We start from the raw sequence: 21,337 nt of genomic DNA on the forward strand, positions 1-21,337 counted from the left end.
CAGCCCACCCCAATCAAAAGACAGAACTAATGTTGAGGTGGAAAACATGAACTGAGTTTATTTGGAACTGTACAGGCCAACAGAAGTCCTTAGCAACTCAGTTCCAGGAATCCATCAGTGTCCCCTCCAAAACTCAAACCGACCCCCATTTCTCCTCAGCCTCAGGGGGTTACTGTGACTATTCAGAGCACCTCTATGGGTTGACATTGCATTCCATAGAGGACAACTCACTATTAATCTCTGGTCCACCTTTTGGGTTACGTTTGGTGAAACTAATAAACATCAGTTTCTTTTCCAGTAGTTTCATCTGTCAATATGTGGTTAATCAACTATAACTACACCCATCTGTTTATTAACGCGTTGGTGTTTTGGTAACAATGTTTGGATCCTGTGTCATATGACCCTGTGTGCTCAGAACGTTACAAAACGTTGCAAAGTAATGAAGCTCTTTGATACCTTCTCCAAACAGTCATGAAACACCTACCATACGAGAAGACATTCAATCGATCTTGAAGTCTCTGCCGACTAACATAGATACGCCAGTATTGGAGAACAAAAGGCCATACTTCTCGTTCCACGATGAGATACATCTGTAGGTATCCACACAGATATTCAGCAGCTCACAGACAGGCTTGTTGATCTGGAAGCAGACAGGAGAAACTATTTGCAGTTGATGACATTAACTCTATGCAAATATATGAATTAAAGGCATCTGGATAATCAGAGGGAAAGATTTAACAATCTGCATATTAGGAGCCTACTCGGAAATCGGCCCAAATGACTAATCCTGGATCCTATATTTGCAAAGATTTTCAGCCATTCAACAGACTGAGACAATCTTTCAAAGAGTCTATTGCACTCTCAACCCAAAGGGTCTCTCTAATCATCTCCTTGTGTTGTGATACGCGAACTGCATTGCTACACCTTAAAGGATTATTTCCTTTAGAACATATTGATCTTTTAGCATACATCCAAGAGGGTCCACAAGAACTTGCAAGGTCTCTTTTGGCTTACTCTTGGCTTAATAATGTAGGTCCAATGAAAGCTGCCTACACGCCTTCCTTATTATTCAAAGTAGAGATGAATGGATAAGAGATGACATAGTGGGACGGTGTTCTCCGCATACCAGCCTTCTACAGCTGTACTGGGCTTACCCCTGATGGCACAGATAATGCCCCTATCATTAAACAGTTAGCCAATGTGCCTACAATCCTTTGCTCTGTCTACTCTGCTATAAGTGGCAATACTTTTTATAATAATACTTTTTTTAAAAATATATTTCTAATTCATTTCATGGTGACAATAATAACTAGTGGCATCGTCATTCACATAATGTTTGTTCTGTAAACCTATTAAGGCTTCCACGCTGTCGAAAGATGTGTTGAATTATCTTAGTTGGAGCCAGAGCTGGTTGTGAAATAGATGTGACCAACCTAAACCACTGTGGAAAGAGTTCATTAGAGGAGATTGTCACCTGACTAGGGATGTCAGAAGATGTCAGGAGTCATTAAACATTTGCCCGGTGTGCCAGGTGGCCAGTCCAGGTCTGGAAATATTGTTTGAACCGTATGAACCGTATGAAGTATGAACCGAGTTATCATCCATGGGCACTCTACTAGTGGGTTAGAATTACAGTTGTAAACGTCACGCAACCTATATGTTAGTCCTGAGTAGGGCTGAAACAACTAATCGATAAAATCGATAATAATCGATTATGAAAATCGTTGGCAACGAATTTCATCATCGATTAATCGGATCGATTTTTATCAATTATAAAAAGAGGTTTTTTTCAGAGCAAATGCTCTGAAAAACTCCTCTCCTTATATAATCCGACCTCAAACAGAGATCGGATTATAACACCGGAATCCAGATCCCCCGCGACGCTGCAGGGGACCTGGATTCCCCTCACTGTCGGCCGGTCTCTCACTTCCGTCTCTCTCCCCCCTCCCATACACCCCTCTGACTCCTCCCCCTCCCATACGTCACTCTGCCTCTCTCCCGGCTCCGTTATTGACAAGGACTTTCACTGCAGCTTCATAGAAGCCTCAGTGTAAGTGAAGTGCAGTAACGGAGTCTGTCTGTGCGATGCAGACCCCCACCGGCTGACAGAGATTCATCCTCTCTGATAGCCGGTGAGGGTCTGCATCGCACAGACAGACTCCGTTACTGCCCTTCACTTACACTGTGGCTTCTATGAAGCTGCAGTGAAAGTGCCTTCAGTAACGGAGCCGAGTAGAGAGGCAGAGCGGTGTATGGGAGGGGGGAGGAGTCAGAGGGGTGTATGGGAGCCACCCTCCAATACACCACTCTGGCTCCTCCCCCTCTCATACGCCACTCTGCCTCTCTACCCGGCTCCCTGGTGTCTTGTCAGAAACGGAGGTTCACAGGAGGCAGAGTGGAGTATGGGAGGGGGGAGGAGGCAAAGTGATGTATGGGAGGGGGAGGAGCCAAAGTGATGTATGGGAGGGGGAGGAGGCAGAGTGGTGTATGGGAGGAGGCAGAGTGGAGTATGGGAGGGGGAGGAGCCAAAGTGATGTATGGGAGGGGAGGAGGCAGAGTGGTATATGGGAGGGGGAGGAGGCAAAGTGATGTATGGGAGGGGAGGAGCCAAAGTGATGTATGGGCGGGGGAGGAGGCAGAGTGGTGTATGGGAGGGGGAGGAGCCAGAGTGGTGTATGGGAGGGGGAGGAGCCAGAGTGGTGTATAGGTGAGTTATAGTGGTGTATGGGGGGTATTATGAATTTTTAGGGCATATAGGGGGTATAAGGCATATGGATATTAAGCATATCAGGGAGGCATAAACATATCTGGGGGTATAAGGCATATCAGGGGGCACAGTGGCATATCAGGGGGCACAGTGGAATCTGGCATATAAGAGGTATAAGGCATATATGGGGGCAGAGTGGCAAGCTGGGGGTCAGATGTGCATAACTGGGGGCAGTTTGGTAAATAAAAAAATTTAAACAAGGCTTTTTTTCTCAGTTTTTATTAAATATGAAAATAGTTAACATATGAATTAATATTTACTAATAACTTTGTATTAAAACCTAGTTTGAGAAACACCGTGTTTGGGTTCTTGTAGCTTTTATTATTATGTCAGTAAAATAAGAAGGTGAATAGAGAGAGGCCATTGCAATAAAGAGATGAAAGTGTAAATTGTACGTTTTTTATTGCAATTTTTCTTCAATTTAAAATAATGTATTTTTTTATCCGATTAATCGATTAATCGAAAAAATAATCGACCAACTAATCGATTATTAAAATAATCGTTAGTTGCAGCCCTAGTCCTGAGTAATTGCTGTCATAGCATTAATCGCATGAAAAGTCCACAGCAAAGAGATACAGTTCGAAGGGCCAAAGAGAGATACTTTTTTATTGGAGCTATAGCTAAAGCAGTCCAAATTCATACACACTATATAAACATTTTCTGGGAATAAAATGTAATGAGAATTGTCAAAAACTCACTATTAATTGTATCCAAAAAGACACGTGATGCCCAAAATATTATTTAATAATATCTGCTATCTCACTGCATTCACTATAGAAACAAAAAGGCAAGAGTTCACTGGTGGGTTATGTTGGAAATGTTCTGTTTATAAAGATTCTTTTATATAAAGATATTAATATAACTCTTATATTTTCGATTCTAAGGGTCAGGGGACCAGTACTTTCTTTTAACTCTATTCTCATGAATATCATAGAATAAATAATACTAATTTTTATGTCATGCCCATATGGTATCAAATTATTTTAATGTGCTTATTGATATCAATGGAAATAAAAATATAATATAACCACTTCCTGGTCTTCTGAATATGTATCAGTATATGCAGTGACACTCAACAAACATACATTTTAACAAATAGTATTCTGAAGAATTTCTTGAGGTGATTTTATAATAAATGAAATTAAAAAAAAAATACATAGAAATTCATACATATTGAGGTATGGCCTTATTTTCCTGGTATCATTGGAACTAACGTCCAGTGCATACTCAGTTTGGTTAATGTGATACAATGTCATTATAGTGATGCGTCCTCCTCTCACATTTAGTGAAGACAATAATGATTAAACATGTTACATCAATAGCCATATTTCAGAAAGAAAACCTGTAAAATCAAATCTGTAACAGGTGTATGAAACCATTTAAAATACACACTACTTTGACCATTAGTGACAATTAAGTAACATAGTACATATTTGGTTGGCTAGGATGAGAGTCCATAGCTGTGTTTATGATGCCATAGAAGGCAGGGCAGCTGATGACATAATAAAGAACACTGGATGATTTTCGCTGGCTAGAGTCATCGGAACTCATTTTGCTTCAGTTTTCGTACAAGAAGCAAGCGAAAAAAAGTGTATTGTGATATTATAACTCATAATGTCTAAACTGCAAAAAAGAAAAGGGAGCCCAGGGAGTGGTGGCAAAAGGCTGCAGCAAAAACCTGAGAGGGGCCAGAGCTTCGAAGGGGAAGGCTGCAGCCCACCGACAGATGTCTCAGTTCCACCGGGGACATCTCTTCAGACAGTAGGAGAGGTTGTTAATAAAACACAACCAGGAACTCTCTTCCAGAAGCTCTTACTGTTTGTCTGGAATATTGCCGGTCACATAAGAGAGGGTTTTAACCAACTAGTTGGACTGGGAAGGGGCAGGAAAAGGCCCAATTCAGGAACTGGCGAGGAGCCATGTAAGAAGAGGAGGAGGGTATCTGGGTCTCCAGGGGGAGAAAAGCTGCATGAAGGTGAAGAACAGGAAAAGGCAGGTTCCAGAAAGCGAAAAAGATCATCTTCGCATGATGAAACCTGCCCTAGTACTAAGAAAGCACCTGTACCATCGCATGTCGCTCCCAGAAACACAGTACCAGGTCCAACATCTCTTGACCGGCTTTGTTTCCAATCTGTACTGGGTGAAGGAGGTTTTGGAAGGGTAAGTGGGAGTTTCGGGCAAAGGTTTTTAGAGCATTTACCAGTCATCTTTAATGCGTTTTGTGGAAATACAAGATTGTAAAATCTAAGCCTTATGATTTCCTAAAGCTAAAAGGCATCCAAAGATCCAATGTCTACCCCTGAATCACATCTCTTTCCGCATACCCTATAAAGTCTTCAGGTGTAAAAGTCTTATTATGGTAGGAGGCATGTTTGCTACGTGCTTCCGTTATTTATATCTATATTAACCTTTGTGAATCTTTCAGGTCCTGCTGGCTACTGATTACATCAGTAACCAGAAGGTTGCTGTAAAAGTGGTGAGCAAAAGAGCTATGCTGAATCTTGGCTGGGAGAACATCATGTCGGAGCGTCGGGTCTTGGAGATCACAGCAGGCAGCTTCTTTCTCACCCATGCCGTCTCCACTTTCCAGACAGAGGTAACTGGGACTTTGCCGTCCGTCAGAATATTATCTATATTTGTATTCACTTATAAGGGATATGAGAAATCCATTTTGTATAATATATAATAAAATGTTTAGTAAATTAAGCAGCTGACTTCAGAATTCGAAAGCCATTTCCTCCAAGAAGGAAATGTTGAAGCAGTAAATTGAAACGGTAAATGCATTAAAATACGGACATGGCACCCTGTGGGGAGCAGTTATTAGAACCTTCTTTGTCTACATAGTAAATTTGCATTTATTTTCTATTTGTTCTAAAATAGGACCACCTCTGTTATGTCATGGAGTATTTAAGTGGAGGGACCCTGTATGACTTTCTTGCAAATGCAGGCAGGCTTCAAATCGACACCACGAAGTAAGAATGATAAGTAAAAATTGAAGAGAGAGAGAGGGTAGATTTAAAGAGATTGGGGTATGAGGATAGACATTTATAGTAGATTTAAAGAGATTGGGGTATGAGGACAGACATTTATAGTATAGAAAAGGCAATTATTGTGATAGAAAAAGCACAAGGTTGGAATAATATCACACAGGGCTCTAGGAAGGGCAATGGTTTAAATTTTATCATTTGGGGTTAACTTTATGTTTATTCAACAGGTTCTTCGCGGCAGAGATTGTCTGCGGCCTGCAGTTCCTGCACAACAATGGTGTCATCCATCGGTAATGTACAGTGTGTTGTGTCCTGTCTCCTGCTAGTGTAGCTGTCTTTATCGCCATACATGTTATTTCTAATAATTCTTCCTTTCCATTCCATACCAGTTTTCCCTCATCCTTATGTTGACCTTCTTTATATTTCTTGGACAAAATATGTTTTTTGCTCTGATAACTGGTGTTTAATACCCAGGCACTGTCTCCATAGAAAGCCTTGGATTGTATTTTGGTATTTGATATGCTACTTTCATCATTAATGTAAAAACCCCACAGGCTCCTGCACTATTATGTACGGGGAAAAATAGAAAGCTGTTGTTTCTTCGGCCAACTTAGTCCATATTAGTCCCTCATCAGTGAAACTGCTTTTCTTTAACGAGCAAAACTATATAAATAACAGTAAGTGATTCTCTTCACAGAGACCTGAAACCAGAAAATATTCTCCTGGACGGCGTCGGCCATATAAGAATAGCTGATTTTGGGCTGGCGCTAGAGAATATGTTTGGTGATATCAAAGCCATTGGAAATGCAGGAACAAATGGCTATATTGCACCAGAGGTGAGGATTTGCACATTTATAAAAATATCTGTTTTATTTCTCTATTTGGACACTTTAATAATTAGACCAACTTCTACCTTTCTCTTGACAGATGTACAGAGGTGAATGCTACAACCGGGGAGTCGACTGGTGGGCATTTGGCGTCATCCTTTATCAAATGGCCACGGGATTATATCCCTTTTATTTTGATGATAATGATGATAACACCTTGATCAACTCAGTGCTCTACCAAACACCAGAGTACCCTGAGTGGCTTAGCATTACCACCAAAGACATTTTACAATTGGTGAGTACAAGCAGATATTCTATGGGCTTTAGAATTCCTCTCGATATATAGCACCAGCTTATTCCATTTTATGCCATGTAATATGGTTTATGCAATACAATGAAATAAGTGGCATTCAAATAACATATTTTAGGTAAGTATTGAAAATAATGGACACAATATGGGTAAAGATGCCTATCAACCTGATAGAGGTGGCAACACATGTAATCAGGTAATGTTAAAAAAAAAAATCAGATGGTATAAACAAAAATTATCACACACTGTGAATTAGTCAGACAATTTTAAGAGTAATTCTAAGGGACTACTTGTGTGTCTCTGCATGAAGACATTATATGTGCTGGATTATTTTGTTTCTTTATGTGGTCTTGTTGGCATTATAACATTTTATCTCTTGATTCCCCTTCTGTCTCTTTAAAGCTACTGAACAAATTCCCCACTTTTCGGGTGCAAATGGTGGCAAACATCAGATCATACGCCTTCTTTAACAGTATCAACTGGGGAGAGCTTGAGGCTGGGAGAGTAGACCCACCATTTACCCTGGAAAGAGTAAGTATATAGAATATTCATTAGGGTAGGATCTGGATGTGTGGGAACTATGTAGATAACACATCTAGATTTTAAATAAAACTTGTGGGTTTTTTCCTAAATTCTCTTTTTAAATTCTGCTTTCTTTTAGCCATCTCTGGAGCATTTGAACAGGATTGCGGAGCAGAGCCCATCGATGCCATCAACGGACCCCCAAGAGCCGCCTCTGTCTTCAAAAGAACAAGAGATGTTCCGTGGCTTTACCTTTGTGAGCCCCATAGCGCTCACCGCTCTGCCCGCACCTGCTGCCCGCTGAGATTTCAACCAAGATGAACATCAACATGGTTGAACAATGGACAATTGATAACCACCAATAAATAAACATTCAATTTGTCATCAAGAGCAATATCTCTTCATGAGTCGGACAATAAGTTGTCATAGCAGCCCACCCCAATCATCAGACAGAACTAAGCACAGGGTTACTTAGACAAAAGAGGGGACTGGGCAGGCAGGCAAGAAGTCTTCCCAGGAATCCCTCAGTGCCCCCCTCTCAAACTCAAACCTACCCCCATGTGTCCTCAGCCTCAAGGGGTTACCGTGATATATCTCCCCCTTCGCAAGGAGACTAACACAGGAGGAGACCCCAGACGGGTTGACTTCAAAGTTAGTCAGTACATCCAGTACCGCACCACCAGCACCAAATTGTTCTCCTAAACAAATTAATTATACAAGGTCAGCGCTCAACCTGCCAACCTCTGCCTCTCCCGGTGAATATACACGCTGCTAGGGAGATGTACCGACTGCCCCTTCTCCTGGGAGTTTACTTAGCCGCTGGGGAGTAATGCTGCCCACGTTCCCTCCCTGGTGCTCCTGCTCCCGCTGGGGAGATGGGCCCTCTGCCCTTTCTCCTTGACGTTGAGGACAGACGCCAGCAGTACTTTGCCCTGATACCAGCGCTTCGGCTGAGATTTCCCAATACACAGTGTCTGGGGCATACTGTTGAGTGAGGTCCGCTTCTCTGTATTGCCAAAGTCCAGGTCCTCCTGGAGAATCTTCCGTAATAATCCTGGGCCGCCAACGTCATAGCCCTGCTTTGCCTATAGGTGGTGCCGGCCCTGATTACTGTACTCGGTGGATGTAACTGAACATATATTGGGCTGACAGCGACACATACCAGGAACTGTAAATTCGTCTCTAAAAGTAGAATGCGTGTGGAAAAAAAACAAAAACACACACAAAAAATTCTACAGCAAACTTTGACAAAGGCTGGTGGTAAATTGTCTGCATTTAAAGGGTTGAATTACCAGCATTTGAAATACCTTGGGGTATCTATTTTTCAAAAATATATGATTTAATGGGGTAAATTCAATTGGCTGGCTTCAAAGATCTCCCAAATAGGACATGGGGCAGTATCACTGTACCCAGGCGATGTTGCGGAACATATATTGATTTGGCGTGGGACATTTGTGGCATATAACCGGAGCTCTAAAGTAAAATATGTGAGAAAAAGAAACACCAAAAAATTACTACTATAAAGTTTGACAAAGCCTGGTGGTAGAATTAGTGCATGTTAAGTGTTAAAACACTAGCACTTGAAATACCCTGGGGTGTCTGGTTTTCAAACAAATATGGTTTTATGGGGTAAATTGAAGTGGCTGGCTACAAAGATGTCCCAAATCAAACATGGGGTAGAATTTTCAACATGTCAAAATTTCAAGTTGAAAAACTGAATTGCGCATGCTGAAAATGTGGCCTATTATCCCAGAAACGACCCCATAAATGGGTGATATCTCTGTACTAAGGAGCTGTTGCTGAACACATATTGAGTTGTGGTTTGAAAGTGAAAAATATTAGAGTCGTTTAGAAAGGTTGTTTCATTGGTTTTTGCAGACGAGTAAAAGATTTTTTAAATAAAATGGAGTCCCTTTTTTTAAAAAAATCACCATATTTTATATTTTTTATAGCAAATTAGATGATAAAAATAATCGTACTAAACGAGAAAGTAGAACATTACAGCTAAATATCAACACCACAAAAATGTTAAGACAGCCTTTGGCCCAAAGTATACCACAAGGTACTACAAAAGTGATACAAGAGGTCATTAAGGGTATAACCTCCCATAGTGCCCCTCAAATCTGTTGCTTCAGTTCCAGGAATTGCTCTATAGGCAACGTAGTGGTGTAGCAGGAGAGGGTAATCCGCAACAGCCGCTGGAATTCTAGTGCCACCTCCATGTTCCCGTAAAGGGGACTGAAGACTGCCGTTAAATCGATCAATGCCGGTATAAAGAAAGCATCCCCCCACTGCTACCAAATGTAATGGGGAGACCTATACCCCAATTGGGCACACCCACCAAATCGTGCTTCCTTCTGCTGAGACAGTAACGGTTAACTACTTCAGCAATGGACTGGTGAGACAAAGCAGCATCATAATACAATTAAGCCGTGCTGGGACTGTGGCTAGCCAGAGTGTATCTACACAGTGCTAATATAGGTCCTGAGAAGGACAATCAGTTGTCATAGCAGCCCACCCCAATCAAAAGACAGAACTAATGTTGAGGTGGAAAACATGAACTGAGTTTATTTGGAACAGTACAGGCCAACAGAAGTCCTTAGCGACTCAGTTCCAGGAATCCATCAGTGTCCCCTCCCAAACTCAAACCAACCCCCATTTCTCCTCAGCCTCAGGGGGTTACTGTGACTATTCAGAGCACCTCTATGGGTTGACATTGCATTCCATAGAGGACAACTCACTATTAATCTCTGGTCCACCTTTTGGGTTACGTTTGGTGAAACTAATAAACATCAGTTTCTTTTCCAGTAGTTTCATCTGTCAATATGTGGTTAATCAACTATAACTACACCCATCTGTTTATTAACGCGTTGGTGTTTTGGTAACAATGTTTGGATCCTGTGTCATATGACCCTGTGTGCTCAGAACGTTACAAAACGTTGCAAAGTAATGAAGCTCTTTGATACCTTCTCCAAACAGTCATGAAACACCTACCATACGAGAAGACATTCAATCGATCTTGAAGTCTCTGCCGACTAACATAGATACGCCAGTATTGGAGAACAAAAGGCCATACTTCTCGTTCCACGATGAGATACATCTGTAGGTATCCACACAGATATTCAGCAGCTCACAGACAGGCTTGTTGATCTGGAAGCAGACAGGAGAAACTATTTGCAGTTGATGACATTAACTCTATGCAAATATATGAATTAAAGGCATCTGGATAATCAGAGGGAAAGATTTAACAATCTGCATATTAGGAGCCTACTCGGAAATCGGCCCAAATGACTAATCCTGGATCCTATATTTGCAAAGATTTTCAGCCATTCAACAGACTGAGACAATCTTTCAAAGAGTCTATTGCACTCTCAACCCAAAGGGTCTCTCTAATCATCTCCTTGTGTTGTGATACGCGAACTGCATTGCTACACCTTAAAGGATTATTTCCTTTAGAACATATTGATCTTTTAGCATACATCCAAGAGGGTCCACAAGAACTTGCAAGGTCTCTTTTGGCTTACTCTTGGCTTAATAATGTAGGTCCAATGAAAGCTGCCTACACGCCTTCCTTATTATTCAAAGTAGAGATGAATGGATAAGAGATGACATAGTGGGACGGTGTTCTCCGCATACCAGCCTTCTACAGCTGTACTGGGCTTACCCCTGATGGCACAGATAATGCCCCTATCATTAAACAGTTAGCCAATGTGCCTACAATCCTTTGCTCTGTCTACTCTGCTATAAGTGGCAATACTTTTTATAATAATACTTTTTTTAAAAATATATTTCTAATTCATTTCATGGTGACAATAATAACTAGTGGCATCGTCATTCACATAATGTTTGTTCTGTAAACCTATTAAGGCTTCCACGCTGTCGAAAGATGTGTTGAATTGTCTTAGTTGGAGCCAGAGCTGGTTGTGAAATAGATGTGACCAACCTAAACCACTGTGGAAAGAGTTCATTAGAGGAGATTGTCACCTGACTAGGGATGTCAGAAGATGTCAGGAGTCATTAAACATTTGCCCGGTGTGCCAGGTGGCCAGTCCAGGTCTGGAAATATTGTTTGAACCGTATGAACCGTATGAAGTATGAACCGAGTTATCATCCATGGGCACTCTACTAGTGGGTTAGAATTACAGTTGTAAACGTCACGCAACCTATATGTTAGTCCTGAGTAATTGCTGTCATAGCATTAATCGCATGAAAAGTCCACAGCAAAGAGATACAGTTCGAAGGGCCAAAGAGAGATACTTTTTTATTGGAGCTATAGCTAAAGCAGTCCAAATTCATACACACTATATAAACATTTTCTGGGAATAAAATGTAATGAGAATTGTCAAAAACTCACTATTAATTGTATCCAAAAAGACACGTGATGCCCAAAATATTATTTAATAATATCTGCTATCTCACTGCATTCACTATAGAAACAAAAAGGCAAGAGTTCACTGGTGGGTTATGTTGGAAATGTTCTGTTTATAAAGATTCTTTTATATAAAGATATTAATATAACTCTTATATTTTCGATTCTAAGGGTCAGGGGACCAGTACTTTGTTTTAACTCTATTCTCATGAATATCATAGAATAAATAATACTAATTTTTATGTCATGCCCATATGGTATCAAATTATTTTAATGTGCTTATTGATATCAATGGAAATAAAAATATAATATAACCACTTCCTGGTCTTCTGAATATGTATCAGTATATGCAGTGACACTCAACAAACATACTTTAAACAAATAGTATTCTGAAGAATTTCTTGAGTTGATTTTATAATAAATGAAATTAAAGAAAAAAATACATAGAAATTCATACATATTGAGGTATGGCCTTATTTTCCTGGTATCATTGGAACTAACGTCCAGTGCATACTCAGTTTGGTTAATGTGATACAATGTCATTATAGTGATGCGTCCTCCTCTCACATTTAGTGAAGACAATAATGATTAAACATGTTACATCATTAGCCATATTTCAGAAAGAAAACCTGTAAAATCAAATCTGTAACAGGTGTATGAAACCATTTAAAATACACACTACTTTGACCATTAGTGACAATTAAGTAACATAGTACATATTTGGTTGGCTAGGATGAGAGTCCATAGCTGTGTTTATGATGCCGTAGAAGGCAGGGCAGCTGATGACATAATAAAGAACACTGGATGATTTTCGCTGGCTAGAGTCATCGGAACTCATTTTGCTTCAGTTTTCGTACAAGAAGCAAGCGCAAAAAAGTGTATTGTGATATTATAACTCATAATGTCTAAACAGCAAAAAAGAAAAGGGAGCCCAGGGAGTGGTGGCAAAAGGCTGCAGCAAAAACCTGAGAGGGGCCAGAGCTTCGAAGGGGAAGGCTGCAGCCCACCGACAGATGTCTCAGTTCCACCGGGGACATCTCTTCAGACAGTAGGAGAGGTTGTTAATAAAACACAACCAGGAACTCTCTTCCAGAAGCTCTTACTGTTTGTCTGGAATATTGCCGGTCACATAAGAGAGGGTTTTAACCAACTAGTTGGACTGGGAAGGGGCAGGAAAAGGCCCCATTCAGGAACTGGCGAGGAGCCATGTAAGAAGAGGAGGAGGGTATCTGGGTCTCCAGGGGGAGAAAAGCTGCATGAAGGTGAAAAACAGGAAAAGGCAGGTTCCAGAAAGCGAAAAAGATCATCTTCGCATGATGAAACCTGCCCTAGTACTAAGAAAGCACCTGTACCATCGCATGTCGCTCCCAGAAACACAGTACCAGGTCCAACATCTCTTGACCGGCTTTGTTTCCAATCTGTACTGGGTGAAGGAGGTTTTGGAAGGGTAAGTGGGAGTTTCGGGCAAAGGTTTTTAGAGCATTTACCAGTCATCTTTAATGCGTTTTGTGGAAATACAAGATTGTAAAATCTAAGCCTTATGATTTCCTAAAGCTAAAAGGCATCCAAAGATCCAATGTCTACCCCTGAATCACATCTCTTTCCGCATACCCTATAAAGTCTTCAGGTGTAAAAGTCTTATTATGGTAGGAGGCATGTTTGCTACGTGCTTCCGTTATTTATATCTATATTAACCTTTGTGAATCTTTCAGGTCCTGCTGGCTACTGATTACATCAGTAACCAGAAGGTTGCTGTAAAAGTGGTGAGCAAAAGAGCTATGCTGAATCTTGGCTGGGAGAACATCATGTCGGAGCGTCGGGTTTTGGAGATCACAGCAGGCAGCTTCTTTCTCACCCATGCCGTCTCCACTTTCCAGACAGAGGTAACTGGGACTTTGCCGTCCGTCAGAATATTATCTATATTTGTATTCACTTATAAGGGATATGAGAAATCCATTTTGTATAATATATAATAAAATGTTTAGTAAATTAAGCAGCTGACTTCAGAATTCGAAAGCCATTTCCTCCAAGAAGGAAATGTTGAAGCAGTAAATTGAAACGGTAAATGCATTAAAATACGGACATGGCACCCTGTGGGGAGCAGTTATTAGAACCTTCTTTGTCTACATAGTAAATTTGCATTTATTTTCTATTTGTTCTAAAATAGGACCACCTCTGTTATGTCATGGAGTATTTAAGTGGAGGGACCCTGTATGACTATCTTGCAAATGCAGGCAGGCTTCAAACCGACACCACGAAGTAAGAATGATAAGTAAAAATTGAAGAGAGAGAGGGTAGATTTAAAGAGATTAGGGTATGAGGATAGACATTTATAGTAGATTTAAAGAGATTGGGGTATGAGGACAGACATTTATAGTATAGAAAAGGCAATTATTGTGATAGAAAAAGCACAAGGTTGGAATAATATCACACAGGGCTCTAGGAAGGGCAATGGTTTAAATTTTATCATTTGGGGTTAACTTTATGTTTATTCAACAGGTTCTTCGCGGCAGAGATTGTCTGCGGCCTGCAGTTCCTGCACAACAATGGTGTCATCCATCGGTAATGTACAGTGTGTTGTGTCCTGTCTCCTGCTAGTGTAGCTGTCTTTATCGCCATACATGTTATTTCTAATAATTCTTCCTTTCCATTCCATACCAGTTTTCCCTCATCCTTATGTTGACCTTCTTTATATTTCTTGGACAAAATATGTTTTTTGCTCTGATAACTGGTGTTTAATACCCAGGCACTGTCTCCATAGAAAGCCTTGGATTGTATTTTGGTATTTGATATGCTACTTTCATCATTAATGTAAAAACCCCACAGGCTCCTGCACTATTATGTACGGGGAAAAATAGAAAGCTGTTGTTTCTTCGGCCAACTTAGTCCCATATTAGTCCCTCATCAGTGAAACTGCTTTTCTTTAACGAGCAAAACTATATAAATAACAGTAAGTGATTCTCTTCACAGAGACCTGAAACCAGAAAATATTCTCCTGGACGGCGTCGGCCATATAAGAATAGCTGATTTTGGGCTGGCGCTAGAGAATATGTTTGGTGATATCAAAGCCATTGGAAATGCAGGAACAAATGGCTATATTGCACCAGAGGTGAGGATTTGCACATTTATAAAAATATCTGTTTTATTTCTCTATTTGGACACTTTAATAATTAGACCAACTTCTACCTTTCTCTTGACAGATGTACAGAGGTGAATGCTACAACCGGGGAGTCGACTGGTGGGCATTTGGCGTCATCCTTTATCAAATGGCCACGGGATTATATCCCTTTTATTTTGATGATAATGATGATAACACCTTGATCAACTCAGTGCTCTACCAAACACCAGAGTACCCTGAGTGGCTTAGCATTACCACCAAAGACATTTTACAATTGGTGAGTACAAGCAGATATTCTATGGGCTTTAGAATTCCTCTTGATATATAGCGCCAGCTTATTCCATTTTATGCCATGTAATATGAGACATTTTATGCAATACAATGAAATAAGTGGCATTCAAATAACATATTTTAGGTAAGTATTGAAAATAATGGACACAATATGGGTAAAGATGCCTATCAACCTGATAGAGGTGGCAACACATGTAATCAGGTAATGTTAAAAAAAAAAAAATCAGATGGTATAAACAAAAATTATCACACACTGTGAATTAGTCAGACAATTTTAAGAGTAATTCTAAGGGACTACTTGTGTGTCTCTGCATGAAGACATTATATGTGCTGGATTATTTTGTTTCTTTATGTGGTCTTGTTGGCATAATAACATTTTATCTCTTGATTCCCCTTCTGTCTCTTTAAAGCTACTGAACAAATTCCCCACTTTTCGGGTGCAAATGGTGGCAAACATCAGATCATACGCCTTCTTTAACAGTATCAACTGGGGAGAGCTTGAGGCTGGGAGAGTAGCCCCACCATTTACCCTGGAAAGAGTAAGTATATAGAATATTCATTAGGGTAGGATCTGGATGTGTGGGAACTATGTAGATCACACATCTAGATTTTAAATAAAACTTGTGGGTTTTTTCCTAAATTCTCTTTTTAAATTCTGCTTTCTTTTAGCCATCTCTGGAGCATTTGAACAGGATTGCGGAGCAGAGCCCATCGATGCCATCAACGGACCCCCAAGAGCCGCCTCTGTCTTCAAAAGAACAAGAGATGTTCCGTGGCTTTACCTTTGTGAGCCCCATAGCGCTCACCGCTCTGCCCGCACCTGCTGCCCGCTGAGATTTCAACCAAGATGAACATCAACATGGTTGAACAATGGACAATTGATAACCACCAATAAATAAACATTCAATTTGTCATCAAGAGCAATATCTCTTCATGAGTCGGACAATAAGTTGTCATAGCAGCCCACCCCAATCATCAGACAGAACTAAGCACAGGGTTACTTAGACAAAAGAGGGGACTGGGCAGGCAGGCAAGAAGTCTTCCCAGGAATCCCTCAGTGCCCCCCTCTCAAACTCAAACCTACCCCCATGTGTCCTCAGCCTCAAGGGGTTACCGTGATATATCTCCCCCTTCGCAAGGAGACTAACACAGGAGGAGACCCCAGACGGGTTGACTTCAAAGTTAGTCAGTACATCCAGTACCGCACCACCAGCACCAAATTGTTCTCCTAAACAAATTAATTATACAAGGTCAGCGCTCAACCTGCCAACCTCTGCCTCTCCCGGTGAATATACACGCTGCTAGGGAGATGTACCGACTGCCCCTTCTCCTGGGAGTTTACTTAGCCGCTGGGGAGTAATGCTGCCCACGTTCCCTCCCTGGTGCTCCTGCTCCCGCTGGGGAGATGGGCCCTCTGCCCTTTCTCCTTGACGTTGAGGACAGACGCCAGCAGTACTTTGCCCTGATACCAGCGCTTCGGCTGAGATTTCCCAATACACAGTGTCTGGGGCATACTGTTGAGTGAGGTCCGCTTCTCTGTATTGCCAAAGTCCAGGTCCTCCTGGAGAATCTTCCGTAATAATCCTGGGCCGCCAAAGTCATAGCCCTGCTTTGCCTATAGGTGGTGCCGGCCCTGATTACTGTACTCGGTGGATGTAACTGAACATATATTGGGCTGACAGCGACACATACCAGGAACTGTAAATTCGTCTCTAAAAGTAGAATGCGTGTGGAAAAAAAACAAAAACACACACAAAAAATTCTACAGCAAACTTTGACAAAGGCTGGTGGTAAATTGTCTGCATTTAAAGGGTTAAATTACCAGCATTTGAAATACCTTGGGGTATCTATTTTTCAAAAATATATGATTTAATGGGGTAAATTCAATTGGCTGGCTTCAAAGATCTCCCAAATAGGACATGGGGCAGTATCACTGTACCCAGGCGATGTTGCGGAACATATATTGATTTGGCGTGGGACATTTGTGGCATATAACCGGAGCTCTAAAGTAAAATATGTGAGAAAAAGAAACGCCAAAAAATTACTACTATAAAGTTTGACAAAGCCTGGTGGTAGAATTAGTGCATGTTAAGTGTTAAAACACTAGCACTTGAAATACCCTGGGGTGTCTGGTTTTCAAACAAATATGGTTTTATGGGGTAAATTGAAGTGGCTGGCTACAAAGATGTCCCAAATCAAACATGGGGTAGAATTTTCAACATGTCAAAATTTCAAGTTGAAAAACTGAATTGCGCATGCTGAAAATGTGGCCTATTATCCCAGAAACGACCCCATAAATGGGTGATATCTCTGTACTAAGGAGCTGTTGCTGAACACATATTGAGTTGTGGTTTGAAAGTGAAAAATATTAGAGTCGTTTAGAAAGGTTGTTTCATTGGTTTTTGCAGACGAGTAAAAGATTTTTTAAATAAAATGGAGTCCCTTTTTTTAAAAAAATCACCATATTTTATATTTTTTATAGCAAATTAGATGATAAAAATAATCGTACTAAACGAGAAAGTAGAACATTACAGCTAAATATCAACACCACAAAAATGTTAAGACAGCCTTTGGCCCAAAGTATACCACAAAGTACTACAAAAGTGATACAAGAGGTCATTAAGGGTATAACCTCCCATAGTGCCCCTCAAATATGTTGCTTCAGTTCCAGGAATTGCTCTATAGGCAACGTAGTGGTGTAGCAGGAGAGGGTAATCCGCAACAGCCGCTGGAATTCTAGTGCCACCTCCATGTTCCCGTAAAGGGGACTGAAGACTGCCGTTAAATCGATCAATGCCGGTATAAAGAAAGCATCCCCCCACTGCTACCAAATGTAATGGGGAGACCTATACCCCAATTGGGCACACCCACCAAATCGTGCTTCCTTCTGCTGAGACAGTAACGGTTAACTACTTCAGCAATGGACTGGTGAGACAAAGCAGCATCATAATACAATTAAGCCGTGCTGGGACTGTGGCTAGCCAGAGTGTAGCTACACAGTGCTAATATAGGTCCTGAGAAGGACAATCAGTTGTCATAGCAGCCCACCCCAATCAAAAGACAGAACTAATGTTGAGGTGGAAAACATGAACTGAGTTTATTTGGAACTGTACAGGCCAACAGAAGTCCTTAGCAACTCAGTTCCAGGAATCCATCAGTGTCCCCTCCAAAACTCAAACCGACCCCCATTTCTCCTCAGCCTCAGGGGGTTACTGTGACTATTCAGAGCACCTCTATGGGTTGACATTGCATTCCATAGAGGACAACTCACTATTAATCTCTGGTCCACCTTTTGGGTTACGTTTGGTGAAACTAATAAACATCAGTTTCTATTCCAGTAGTTTCATCTGTCAATATGTGGTTAATCAACTATAACTACACCCATCTGTTTATTAACGCGTTGGTGTTTTGGTAACAATGTTTGGATCCTGTGTCATATGACCCTGTGTGCTCAGAACGTTACAAAACGTTGCAAAGTAATGAAGCTCTTTGATACCTTCTCCAAACAGTCATGAAACACCTACCATACGAGAAGACATTCAATCGATCTTGAAGTCTCTGCCGACTAACATAGATACGCCAGTATTGGAGAACAAAAGGCCATACTTCTCGTTCCACGATGAGATACATCTGTAGGTATCCACACAGATATTCAGCAGCTCACAGACAGGCTTGTTGATCTGGAAGCAGACAGGAGAAACTATTTGCAGTTGATGACATTAACTCTATGCAAATATATGAATTAAAGGCATCTGGATAATCAGAGGGAAAGATTTAACAATCTGCATATTAGGAGCCTACTCGGAAATCGGCCCAAATGACTAATCCTGGATCCTATATTTGCAAAGATTTTCAGCCATTCAACAGACTGAGACAATCTTTCAAAGAGTCTATTGCACTCTCAACCCAAAGGGTCTCTCTAATCATCTCCTTGTGTTGTGATACGCGAACTGCATTGCTACACCTTAAAGGATTATTTCCTTTAGAACATATTGATCTTTTAGCATACATCCAAGAGGGTCCACAAGAACTTGCAAGGTCTCTTTTGGCTTACTCTTGGCTTAATAATGTAGGTCCAATGAAAGCTGCCTACACGCCTTCCTTATTATTCAAAGTAGAGATGAATGGATAAGAGATGACATAGTGGGACGGTGTTCTCCGCATACCAGCCTTCTACAGCTGTACTGGGCTTACCCCTGATGGCACAGATAATGCCCCTATCATTAAACAGTTAGCCAATGTGCCTACAATCCTTTGCTCTGTCTACTCTGCTATAAGTGGCAATACTTTTTATAATAATACTTTTTTTAAAAATATATTTCTAATTCATTTCATGGTGACAATAATAACTAGTGGCATCGTCATTCACATAATGTTTGTTCTGTAAACCTATTAAGGCTTCCACGCTGTCGAAAGATGTGTTGAATTGTCTTAGTTGGAGCCAGAGCTGGTTGTGAAATAGATGTGACCAACCTAAACCACTGTGGAAAGAGTTCATTAGAGGAGATTGTCACCTGACTAGGGATGTCAGAAGATGTCAGGAGTCATTAAACATTTGCCAGGTGGCCAGTCCAGGTCTGGAAATATTGTTTGAACCGTATGAACCGTATGAAGTATGAACCGAGTTATCATCCATGGGCACTCTACTAGTGGGTTAGAATTACAGTTGTAAACGTCACGCAACCTATATGTTAGTCCTGAGTAATTGCTGTCATAGCATTAATCGCATGAAAAGTCCACAGCAAAGAGATACAGTTCGAAGGGCCAAAGAGAGATACTTTTTTATTGGAGCTATAGCTAAAGCAGTCCAAATTCATACACACTATATAAACATTTTCTGGGAATAAAATGTAATGAGAATTGTCAAAAACTCACTATTAATTGTATCCAAAAAGACACGTGATGCCCAAAATATTATTTAATAATATCTGCTATCTCACTGCATTCACTATAGAAACAAAAAGGCAAGAGTTCACTGGTGGGTTATGTTGGAAATGTTCTGTTTATAAAGATTCTTTTATATAAAGATATTAATATAACTCTTATATTTTCGATTCTAAGGGTCAGGGGACCAGTACTTTGTTTTAACTCTATTCTCATGAATATCATAGAATAAATAATACTAATTTTTATGTCATGCCCATATGGTATCAAATTATTTTAATGTGCTTATTGATATCAATGGAAATAAAAATATAATATAACCACTTCCTGGTCTTCTGAATATGTATCAGTATATGCAGTGACACTCAACAAACATACTTTAAACAAATAGTATTCTGAAGAATTTCTTGAGTTGATTTTATAATAAATGAAATTAAAGAAAAAAATACATAGAAATTCATACATATTGAGGTATGGCCTTATTTTCCTGGTATCATTGGAACTAACGTCCAGTGCATACTCAGTTTGGTTAATGTGATACAATGTCATTATAGTGATGCATCCTCCTCTTACATTTAGTGAAGACAATAATGATTAAACATGTTACATCATTAGCCATATTTCAGAAAGAAAACCTGTAAAATCAAATCTGTAACAGGTGTATGAAACCATTTAAAATACACACTACTTTGACCATTAGTGACAATTAAGTAACATAGTACATATTTGGTTGGCTAGGATGAGAGTCCATAGCTGTGTTTATGATGCCGTAGAAGGCAGGGCAGCTGATGACATAATAAAGAACACTGGATGATTTTCGCTGGCTAGAGTCATCGGAACTCATTTTGCTTCAGTTTTCGTACAAGAAGCAAGCGCAAAAAAGTGTATTGTGATATTATAACTCATAATGTCTAAACAGCAAAAAAGAAAAGGGAGCCCAGGGAGTGGTGGCAAAAGGCTGCAGCAAAAACCTGAGAGGGGCCAGAGCTTCGAAGGGGAAGGCTGCAGCCCACCGACAGATGTCTCAGTTCCACCGGGGACATCTCTTCAGACAGTAGGAGAGGTTGTTAATAAAACACAACCAGGAACTCTCTTCCAGAAGCTCTTACTGTTTGTCTGGAATATTGCCGGTCACATAAGAGAGGGTTTTAACCAACTAGTTGGACTGGGAAGGGGCAGGAAAAGGCCCCATTCAGGAACTGGCGAGGAGCCATGTAAGAAGAGGAGGAGGGTATCTGGGTCTCCAGGGGGAGAAAAGCTGC

At 40.6% G+C, this 21,337-nt stretch overlaps 2 protein-coding genes and 1 long non-coding RNA gene across 3 annotated transcripts; all 3 read left to right on the plus strand.

The window, feature by feature from the left end:
- The first annotated feature begins 4,736 nt into the window (after positions 1-4,736).
- LOC128469691 (protein kinase C delta type-like) lies at positions 4,737-6,927 on the plus strand. The gene is made up of 5 exons (XM_053451497.1): positions 4,737-4,907; positions 5,193-5,363; positions 5,926-6,044; positions 6,452-6,590; positions 6,682-6,927. Exons 1-5 carry the CDS (start codon positions 4,737-4,739, stop codon positions 6,925-6,927), a joined length of 846 nt encoding a protein of 281 aa, XP_053307472.1.
- Positions 6,928-13,038: 6,111 nt separating this feature from the next.
- Positions 13,039-15,693, plus strand: LOC128469692 (protein kinase C delta type-like). The gene is made up of 6 exons (XM_053451498.1): positions 13,039-13,209; positions 13,495-13,665; positions 14,226-14,344; positions 14,753-14,891; positions 14,983-15,177; positions 15,673-15,693. The coding sequence occupies exons 1-6, from the start codon at positions 13,039-13,041 to the stop codon at positions 15,691-15,693; spliced, it is 816 nt and encodes a 271-aa protein (XP_053307473.1).
- On the plus strand, positions 15,691-16,103 carry LOC128470664 (uncharacterized). The gene is made up of 2 exons (XR_008346042.1): positions 15,691-15,730; positions 15,861-16,103. It is a non-coding gene; the product is annotated as an uncharacterized LOC128470664 (long non-coding RNA).
- The last annotated feature ends 5,234 nt before the right edge of the window (positions 16,104-21,337 follow it).

Source organism: Spea bombifrons, chromosome 12 (genome assembly GCF_027358695.1).
Source record: "Spea bombifrons isolate aSpeBom1 chromosome 12, aSpeBom1.2.pri, whole genome shotgun sequence".
Taxonomy (NCBI): domain Eukaryota; kingdom Metazoa; phylum Chordata; class Amphibia; order Anura; family Pelobatidae; genus Spea; species Spea bombifrons.

Excerpts from the sequence above, each read along its gene's own strand:
- LOC128469691 (XM_053451497.1), top strand. The coding sequence starts at position 4,737 with ATGAAGGTGAAGAACAGGAAAAGGCAGGTTCCAGAAAGCGAAAAAGAT. Across the intron at positions 5,364-5,925 it reads TCTCCACTTTCCAGACAGAG|GAAGGGCAATGGTTTAAATT; the intron begins GTAACTGGGACT and ends ACAGGGCTCTAG. Across the intron at positions 6,591-6,681 it reads ATGGCTATATTGCACCAGAG|ATGTACAGAGGTGAATGCTA; the intron begins GTGAGGATTTGC and ends TTCTCTTGACAG.
- LOC128469692 (XM_053451498.1), top strand. The coding sequence starts at position 13,039 with ATGAAGGTGAAAAACAGGAAAAGGCAGGTTCCAGAAAGCGAAAAAGAT. Across the intron at positions 14,345-14,752 it reads AACAATGGTGTCATCCATCG|AGACCTGAAACCAGAAAATA; the intron begins GTAATGTACAGT and ends TTCTCTTCACAG. Across the intron at positions 15,178-15,672 it reads CCAAAGACATTTTACAATTG|TATCAACTGGGGAGAGCTTG; the intron begins GTGAGTACAAGC and ends CTTCTTTAACAG.